This window comes from Pinus tabuliformis, chromosome 9 (genome assembly GCF_031772625.1).
Source record: "Pinus tabuliformis cultivar Carrire ecotype Pingquan chromosome 9, CPIR1, whole genome shotgun sequence".
Taxonomy (NCBI): Eukaryota; Viridiplantae; Streptophyta; class Pinopsida; order Pinales; family Pinaceae; genus Pinus; species Pinus tabuliformis.
The window spans coordinates 1,931,680,153-1,931,690,854 of record NC_142307.1 but is presented as its reverse complement, the minus strand read 5'-3'; the positions used below and the strand labels follow the sequence as shown (position 1 = coordinate 1,931,690,854).

The 10,702-nt window shown below is 34.2% G+C and overlaps 1 protein-coding gene across 1 annotated transcript; it reads right to left on the bottom strand.

Annotated features, from left to right (window-relative positions):
* Positions 1-1,244: 1,244 nt before the first annotated feature.
* LOC149156685 (uncharacterized) lies at positions 1,245-2,965 on the bottom strand. The gene is made up of 2 exons (XM_089445126.1): positions 2,284-2,965; positions 1,245-1,643 (listed from the first exon to the last, which is right to left on the bottom strand). The coding sequence occupies exons 1-2, from the start codon at positions 2,425-2,427 to the stop codon at positions 1,398-1,400; spliced, it is 390 nt and encodes a 129-aa protein (XP_089301252.1). The 5' UTR covers positions 2,428-2,965; the 3' UTR covers positions 1,245-1,397.
* Positions 2,966-10,702: the final 7,737 nt, after the last annotated feature.

Here is a 10,702-nt window from a genome sequence, read left to right as displayed (position 1 = left end):
ACTTAGCTACCCGAGAATCCAGAGTAAGAACCATTTTTTGCCAACCCATACTGAGATCCATACGTAATAATGAAATTACCATGAAAATTATTAAATAACAAATTTTTTTTGGCATTTATCTCAAGAATCTAATCATTTAATATGGAGAAAGAAATAATAATAACGAATATTGAGTTTCTTCAAGTATTGTTCCAATTTTAGCTATATCTATAGCTCTAGAGGGTATACTAATATAAGAAAAAAGAAGGTTGTACTGATCTAAGAAAGAAAAAGGAAAAAAAGAAAAATCCATAAATCAATCTGAACCAGAAATATAAAAAAGGTAAAGACTCAATAATTTATATTTCTAAAACTATCTTAAATTTTCATCCTTACCTTATGTAATAATGAAATTACCAAGAAAATTATTAAATAACAAATTATCTTTTGGCATTTATCTCAGAAATCTGACCATTCAATAGGGAGAAAGAAATAATAATTCATCCCATATTGAGCTCCTTCAAAGTATTGTGTCAATTTTAGCTATATCTATAGTGGAGGGTGTACTAATGTAAGAAAAAAAAAAAGGTAAAAAGAAGGGTGTACTGATGTAAGAAAGAAAAAGGTAAAAAGAAAATCCATAAGTCAATCTAAACCAGAAATGCCACGAACCAGAAATATAAAAAAGGTAAAGACTAAATAATTTATATTTCTAAAACTATCTTATATTTTCATCTTTACTAAATATAATAATGAAATTACCATGAAAATTATTAAATAACAAATTATCTTTTGAGATTTATTTGACCATTCAATAGGGAGAAAAAAATAATAATAAGGGCATATTCATCCGATATTGAGCTCCTTCAAAGTATTGTTCCAATTTTAGCTATATCTATAGCTCTGGAAGGTGTACTGATGTAAGAAAAAAAATGTAAAAGGAAGGGTGTACTGATGTAAGAAAGAAAAAAGTAAAAAGGAAAAATCCATAAGTCAATCTGAACAAGAAATACAAAGAAACAGAAACATAAAAAAAGTAAAGACTATAAATGTAAAAAAAAGTTAGCTAAAATAAATTAATGATCATGTAAAAAGCTTTTTTAATAGCAATAAAATTAAATTTACTTAAGAAAAAAAAACATTTATATAATATAATTATAAAAGTATATTATAAATTAACAAATAAAAAATTACTTTTTAGGATTTACTTAAAAACATTATAAAATACTATAATTTCACAAATACGGCCTTGATTTATACAGTAATTATAGCCCTTAATTTAAAAAAAATATTTATCAGAACATTAACACATTACTAAACATGCTTGTGCTATTTTTAATTTTGCATATTACAAAAAGACAGTTATAAGGTCCTCCCTGGCAACTCACCATACTTTTGCATTGCATAGAAACATGTAATTAACACCCCGAACCTTCATGATATTTTGTAATGACCGTCCAGTGATTCGAATGTCTCTGGTTAATGTCAACCAGCTCTGCTTTGGTAGAAGCCAACTGGGATTGCAGCTCTGCCTTTGTCGAAACTAACTGCGATTGTACGCCTCTCCAAGTTTTTTTATGGAGATAATTGATTACTCCTCCACAGCGATGTACGGGAACTCGAAATTTTCTCTGCGTAAAATCTTCTGTTTCCTTGGGAAGATCCTATAAAACAATAACAGAAGTTTTATAACAGAATCAATTTATTAGAAAAACTGATACAGAGGCCCAAGAAGTTGGGAGATTGTAGCCTGACTTTGAAAACCCCATACCAAGGTTAAAAACCCTACTTAGTGCTCTCCAACAAAGTGAATAAGGCATTCCAGAAAGCTATTAAAATCAGTTTCACATATATTGTTTTGCACATACTTCAACAATAAGTCCCACAAGGTGAGGGAAAGGCCGACCAAGTTTTCTCCTCCCTTGGGCATGACCCTCAGCCCCTAATACCAAGAAACATACTTCTTTATGGCTGTCCCCAAATCCCTTTGAGTAATTTTGTAAACGTAAATAAATCCCTAATATTTTTCAGCGGATGACCCGCAAAGTTTCTATGGGTACAGAAAGTATATGGTCGTGCCATCAAATTACTGCTGATATGTTCGACTGCAAAGTGAATAATAGTTGGAATGCAAAATTAATGACAAATGTTTTATAAATAGCTTATTAAACTTATTAATTAAAATATTCCTATTCCATCCTCAAATTTGACTATGCGCAACCAGCGACAGGAAGGTAAGCAACTGGTAAATAATGAATTTTAAACCAAACAAAAAAAATACCTGTTACCAACAAAATATATTACCTGTGGGTTTGTTTTGCAGATGAACAACACGCTTAGAATCCAGAGACGCCGTGCCCATTTACAGAATATATTTCCTGTATATTTGTTGTTTTGCAGATAAACAACACTACGCTTAGAATACAGAGATGACGTCCACATTTCCATCCGCTGCTTGCAAGATCAACAGAAAGAAATGTCCAAAAAATTGCGTGCTCGCTCCATATTTTCCGGCAAACGATGGCCTGAAGTTTCTATGGGTACACAAAGTGTTCGGAAATAGACATGTCATCAAATTACTACAGATATGTTTCAGAAGTACGGAGCGAGCACACATTTCATTGAAGATACATGGAGTAATTTGATGACATAGCCATTTCCGAACACTTAACGGCGTCTGTGAAATGTTCATGGCCCCTCTGGATTCCAAGCACCAGCGTTGTTCATCAGCAAAACAATTCCACTCGAAATATATTATGTAGGGAACAGCTTTCTTAGCATTATTTTCCCTTAAAATTCGTTCACACAAAACATCACCTTTCAGGTACAATTATTAGACGACAGTCACGAAAAAAGCCTGCAAAGTCGTCCAATTTTCCGTAAATCTGTCTACTGGTTTCTAGGATAACACGATGGAGCCAGAATTAGAATTTGGAAACCCGCGCAAGTTGTAAGTGGTTTTTAGCCTAACACGATGGAACCAGAATTGGAATTTGGAAACCCGTGCAATTTGTAACTGTTTTAGGGTTTGACACTTTTTCGATTATGTTTTGTGATTCATTCTGCTGCAAACATGTGAGGATTCGTTATCTCTTTTAATTTAATTTTGAGACGCAGAATTGGAATTTGGAAACCCTCGCAAGTTGTAACTTTTTTCCGTGTTTGGCACTCTTTTCCATTATGTTTTGTGATTAATTTTGCTCCAAATTTGTTAGGGATTCGTTATGTTTTTTTAATTAATTTGGAAACCTAGACTTGGAATTTGGAAACCCTGGTAACTTTTTTAGGGTTTGGCACTTTTTCGATTATGTTTTGTGATTAATTTTGCTCCATACTTGTTATTGATTTGTTATGTTTTTTAATTAATTATGAAACTGGTTAAGGATTCGTTATTTTTTTTTAATTAATTTTGAAATTGGTCACGAACGGGTTAGAATCACACTATGAAGTTTTATAACAAGTTTTAGCTTTTTTAGTTGTATTCAATTTGTTAAGTTAATGACTACAAAATTTGATAGGAATTTGTTACAATAGAAAATTTAACCAATATATTTTATATAATTAAATGTTTTAATATTTTTTTGGTAGAATAAATTTATATATAAATTTAATTTTCTTTTCTTTCTTTTTTTCTTTTTTTAAGTGTAGGTAGTGTCTTTCTTTTCTATTTATTTTAACCAAAGAGACTAGATACATGGTGTTGGTGGCCTCAACCTGCCCCGAAGGGAAACCAGGTCTGTTGGCCACCTCAGTTTGCTATATGCATTCCAAAAACAAAATTTAACAAGTCTTTCCATCCTGGGGATATGCACTATACATTTAAAATTACTTAGTAAGCTACTAGCATGCATAAAATAGTAAAAGCAAAAAGGTTCACTGAAGCACATAAGAGACTCTAAAGGATCATTCCTTTCTGCCACCAGTATTCGGGTCCATATCAATGGGAGTATCCATTGGTTCAGCCTGACTTGAAGTCGTATGAGCCATCCGAGACAGCTGCTGATGCATCTCCTCCAGCTTGTTATTCTGCCTTATCATGATAACCTGGAAATTTTTCATTTCTTTTTGCAGGTTTGGCATGCCATTTGCAATTTCAGCCATTTCCTTCGCCACCTGCTCCAGAGCCTTTGCAAGAAGGTGTTTTAACACCCAGTAGATGTGAAGAGTCTGCCTATATAGCGTCAACCTTCCTCGCGTATTCCCCGGATCTCTGATCACTTCTGCCCACTCTTTTGTCTCAGAATTAGACTGTTCCTCCATCACACTAGCTTCCATTTCTTGAATGATCTGATGAATATCTTCATTCGTGCCTTCCCTATAAGCTCTGGCAGCATCCTGGACTACTGTCAAAGTAGATCTTCTCCCTCTATTCTGGCTACTTGGAGCATTAGTTGGCCGGTCCTCTTGATTCCCCTGTCTCGGACGTCCTCTGCTTCCACACCCCCTGCCATGACCCGGGCGCGCCATCCTGCTTTTTACCTTATCCTGTTGACAATTTTCATTCACAGAGGTCAGTTTTTGAAGTTTAGCATAACTGTCTTCCTCCTCAATTTTCTTGGTGGTTATTCCTCTTCTCCTACTACAGTCACCGCCATTTGTTTGGGTGTTGCAATGCTTGTCGTTTTCGGGATGCAAGAATTTAAGAAGGCCTTCAGTCATTCATATCAATTGTTGGGCTAGGAACAGGATGTTTGTATCACCACTTCAGTCTCTCACTTAACCTTTGCAGTGGGTTGGTTGATACGGCCCCCCAAGTTTCTTCCCGGACTATTCTTATGGCAACAATTCCTCCACCCATCAAGAACCCTTCCCTGACTCTGACCAAATTCACCCTCACAATGCATTGCTAAGTGAAGAGCGACTTCACGCCAACCTTTTTCTTCCTCAGAGGCTTCAAATGTATTAAATTTATCCATTATACCAGTCTTGACAAAGAAAAGGATTGAAGGGGTCTCGGAGTTAACATACCCAAAATCGTTAATCTCCTTGGAAGCTCCTTCTGTTTGCGCTGCGCCCTGCTCCTCTTCCTCCCAACCTAGTTGACCCTTCCTTCTAAACTTCACCACCTTCATATAATACAATGCATCTGTCCCTCTCCCTCTTCCACTACCACCACCACTACTGCTAATCCCTTTCATTCCACCTCCCCCACTCCAGTTTTTTGAGAAGTGTGCTGACATGCAGTTCATTGCTCTAGCTGGAAAGACGGCGTCGTACGTATGGGTTAGACCCTCTGTCCTGCCATGATTATAATTCCCCCCGCCTCCCTCACCTACTTTTCTCGAAAGACGACGTCGTACGTATGGGTTAGACCCTCTCTCCTGCCATGATTATAATTCCGCCTCCCTCACCTACTTTTCTCCACACCCCGATCGAGGGAATTTAAAAACAAATTTTAAATAACATAAAAAAATCAATTTAATTCAAACTTATGTTATTTAAAAATACAATTAAACCCAAAATTGTCTAGCGAAACTAAAATCTCTAAAACATATTTATAAAATTTATTCATAAATTTAAAAATCTAAGTAAATACGAATCCCAATTTTACTTCTAAGGAAAAAAACAAACAAAACAATTCAAAAGTTTGAACTTTATTTTCAAATTTTTTTCCGTCTTATCCGTAACTATGATCATGATGAGTAGTGCTTGAAAAAAAACCTATGATCATGATGAGTAGTGCTTGAAAAAAAACCTATGATCATGATGAGTAACTAATTATTTTAATCGTATTTAATTATCGAAATACCTAGATGCATGAACGGATCCAAATGATTTTTAACTTCAACCTATTTGTGTCAATATCTTCACGCGATTTTTTCGTGGGAACCATTCCTGGGCATCTGTGATGGAATATCAAAAACGTGCTTTGGACGCGAATTTCTCGCTGGAAACTTCCAACGAGAAACCTTGGCCATACACAATGGTTGGTGGGTGGTGCCATATTTCTCCCCGATATTAGTCACTACGGTCTATTCATAATTGTCCTTCAAGTGAAAAGATATGGATATAGAATATGTGACGCATTTTTTCGTTTCGATGCTTATGAACATTTTTATGTTTAATTATTTTTGGTAATTTATTTAATAATTGAGGTTGATGAGACACTTTTTTTTTAATAAACAATTTTCCATGAGTACTTATTGGGGTTTGAAAAATGAATTTTTTATGTTTAATTATTTTTGGTAATTTATTTAATAATTTTCCATGAGTAGCTATTGGGGTTTGAAAAAATAATGTGATGAAGGAGTATCTCACGAAATTCTCTTTTTTTTAAAATATTGAAAATAGCTTTTTTTAAAGATATTTCTAGTTAGGAATTTGCTAGTTTTCATTAAAATGTCTTTAGAAGAGAGATGTAGTTAACTCATAGTATAAGGTGGAATCGACTCTTCTAGAATGGGGATACATGAAGGAATCTTTTAGGGTTGTTTGTTACAACATTTTTTTTATGGAGATATTTTGTTTAGGATGCGGGATATAAAACAAGAGGAGAGATATTTTGTTCATGGCTAGGCCTATGAAAAATAACCTTTTGTATGTAATTACTTACAATCTAATATATAATAGAATTATGGGTTTACTATTTTATTGCATGTCTCAATGAGTGTTATACTAATATTTGTAAGAAAAGGAAATGACTGAATTTGTGTTAGCTAACCCATTGCCTTACGAATCAAGCCCGGAAGGAACTACTAAAACTATGGACGATGGTTGGAGTTGCAATAGTATGGAAACTCTCGGCAGTCGAAGGTGAAGTTATCCAATCACAAGCTAAGCCACATTGCCCGTGAGGCAACAGACACAAGCAAAAGTCAGGGTTGAATTCTAAGGATAATACATGTGTTTGGCGTGAGAAGAAGATGTTGAACGTTGGCTAGATATATACATGTCCAAAGGTATGATATCTAAGATGAGATTGGTCTCTTTCCCTTGAAGACAATGGAGGACGCCTACTAGGCATGTTTAAGAACAAAGGAGAAATTGGCGAGAAAATGAAACCTAAGAAGTAGGGGAAGGAGTCCAGCAAAAGGAAAATGATCTTTGAGTTGTCACATACCCCCTGGAAACAACTTGGCAATTACCTACTGGGCTCCCATAAAATTTACTTCGATTAAACTTAGATTCAATAGTCGCCACAAGTATAATTATTCCATCATTACATGAAAAAATATTATCCATGCAACTATACTCATACTCGTAAAAATTTAACAACATCAAAAGTAATGAACCATATCCCCTCGGCACAATACTACAAACTCCTTCTATACTTTACTAGATCCATGATGTGTACTTTTAGATTCATTTATAAGACTTATATGTCAAATCAACCGTTTAGCATGAATTACAACTTCGAGAAAGAAATTAATCATGGCATGCAACCAATAAGATTCTTTGATGACTCAACACAAGCATTAATGGAACATTATCATGAGTCTAATGTAGCTAGTATGGCCATGAATCATAATCATAATCCTACTCGCATAGTAGAAAGTATCACTCACATAAATCTTATGCAATGTGCATAAACAACTAACTAGCCTCATTGGATGCAATTCATGTGGCACATAATGTATAACAAAGTTAACCTGAACCATAGGCTATACAATTTGAAACCTTGAACCATAATTGTTCCGCATACATTGATGTCTCATGCATAAATATTCACCATAGTGAAAATAGAGATATCGCATAAGTTTCAAGACATACTATGTTCCTTCACTAAATTTAATTGTGAGTAAATTTAGATGATATAGATGTCCCCTGCATCCATATATAATCATCTCATAAAGATAACACATACATCTATACATCTGATCTGAATGATTCAGTAACATAAAAAGCAAGGAGTAAACATACAATACATCCCATGTAAGTGGTTAAGATAAGAGCATTTGGAAAGAATGGCATTTGGATAAACGAACACCACCACCCAACCTAGAACTAGCTTTCACTAGTTCACCCCCAAACCGAGAGTTCTTGTCGTGGATCAACTGCCTCCTTGTGATCTCTTCCATGGGTATTTAATAATCTCTTTCATAATACGGTTTCCGTTAGCGGCATCTATCTTTTATGGAGCATTTCATCCATTTGCCTAGGCTTTTCCCATAAAATCTCGCCTTTATCTTCCCTGAGCATTTTCCTCATAAAAGATTTCCTTTCTCTCCCTCAAGGCTTTTATGTTTTTCTTTACTTAGCATCTTTCTTTAGATAAGTAGATTAATGGATATTTATCTCCAATCCATGAAGCTTATCTCAAATTGGATCTAGAAGTCTTATGATGAAACAATTATCCCTTCCCATTCACCAATGGGATTTGGTGAGAATCTCATCTCTTGGTGTCTCACTTTTCCAAGTGATTAAAATATTTTATTTATTTCATAATAAAGTATTTACTTTTCTTGTTACACATCAGACCTAGCTTTTCTTAACTTAGGTTAGCAAAGTTTTACACACAATGGAGGGGTGTTACATACTCCCCCCCTTAAATTTACACTGTCCTCGGTGTATTACTAGATCTTACAATATTATTTCCTCGTTCACACATAACTGTCTCTAAATTTATAAGCTCCCATGGCCTTGCCATCTGATTCAGATCTTCTGATATATATCAGTTACAAAGGAGCGCATCTCCTTCCATAACTACTTGTAACATTTGTTTCAAACAATTTTGTGAGAGATTTTAGATGTAGAAACTCAACTTTGTTTACCACAGTTAATATCATAACTTGATATGTAGTACTACTATTTGAGTAACTACAGGTTATATTTCCCGCCATTGAAATATGATTCCTCATGTTCATTGTATTTCAATAAATGCACGTTCTTCCCCTGCATTCTTTCAAAGCCTTTGTGTTTTGGCCAAACACTTGCTTCCTCCAGCTTCCCTGCATTAGTCATAGCAAGTCAACTAGCACATTTGATTAATCATCATGTATAAAATATCATATCAAGTTAGCTCAAACATAACCATCAAAAGCATACCCCATATGTAACCATCATAAGCATAACCGTATTTCATATGTATACTAAGATTGAAGAAAAACATGGATACTTATCCTTAGTTTCCCATACCAATTCTTAGTTTCCACTTTTATCCTGCCTATGTACACACTCTAGATTGGTCTCCATACTAGGAAATCACCTAGTGTCTTCATGTGCACCTATACATAGTGTGCATTACACACAAATATACATTTCATATATTATCATGCAATACATGTATCCATACCGATGCCATATGTATCGCTTGTACACAGTATCACCTTTACAACTTGTACACCATACTGATGTCCATATCATCACTTGCATGACATATACTTCATCCACATGTTTCCAACAATGTTAGTATTATGTTGACAATTCCTTCAGGTATTCATCTTACCTTTAGGCAAGTCCAATCAAACCATTTGTGGTTCGTCGATTAGGAAATAAGGAATTTTGCAACCTGGGTATAACTGAATTTTTTAATGTCAAAGTACTCAAGTGATTTTACTTAGCTAATCCTTTTCATGTATCTTGTGGTTGCAGGAAATTTTTAGCAAATGATAACATAGATACATAATAGAACTTTACAACCTTAACTATATCTTTAACCAAGAAAATGATTGTTTGGTACTTAAAATTACTCCATACTTAGCTAATCATTTCATATGACTTACTGTTGCTCTTTTTACACTTCTTCCAACACCTTGTTGGCCATGAATAATTCAAGGTAGTTCTAAACCCATTCAACAAATAGTTTGCAAATACATACATTTCCCATACATGAGTTATAAATTAAAGTTATAATGTTTTCAATTCCACACACTCTACGTTTTAGGCACTATGTGTACCAGGGTGTGATACTAGATTATTTACATGTTAACACCTCATTTAACATTAAGTCACCCCTGAAAACAAAGAGAATATAACTCATTTATTAGTTATCAAATTTATTAACGTGAATTCATGTATCATTTATGCAATACTTGTTATGTTGTCCTATTCATAACCAGACAACACTATCAATGCAGTCACACAAGCATACTTATTCAAGATTTTTGGATAGGAAATAATGTTACAATATGCATTTCATATTATACGGTTGTCTATTTACTAGATACCCAATATATTTGGTGCACAACAATCCTGAATAACAGTGCCGCTTTTGCCATCATCTTCTTAATTTAGCAACAAGTTGTTGCATTATTTGTTCTTCTCTCTCTTCCTCATCTAGAACATTTTATATGTTCCATTTTACTTGATGTGTGCATTATTTTACTACAAGCATAAGATCCTTTGATTATCATAGGTTGTATTAATGTGAAAACTTTTGGTTTACTAAAGATTGGTTTATTAATTCAGATTAGTCATATTCCGAATCTAGTGTACTTCTTACTAGTCATTAGGCTCCATTTGGATTTCTCTATTTTTAATTCAAGTGAATCAACACCAACATATCAATCTGTTTTTCATATAAAATATATATATATACACACATATCATTTTAATCTTATCACTTCCCTCAAGACGCACATGTGTAAGATCTACAATCATTCTACTGGAAGCATCCTCTTCATGCTACAGATTTGAAAGGTTCCTATTTGTGAGACATTAATAGAACCCCACATTTATCTCGATGGATATGCACATCAATGTAAAGTTTTCGGTTGCATACTTTGAATTGCAATAATTTACATATTGAAATTTGAGTGACCTTGAGCTTGTATTTAATATTGTC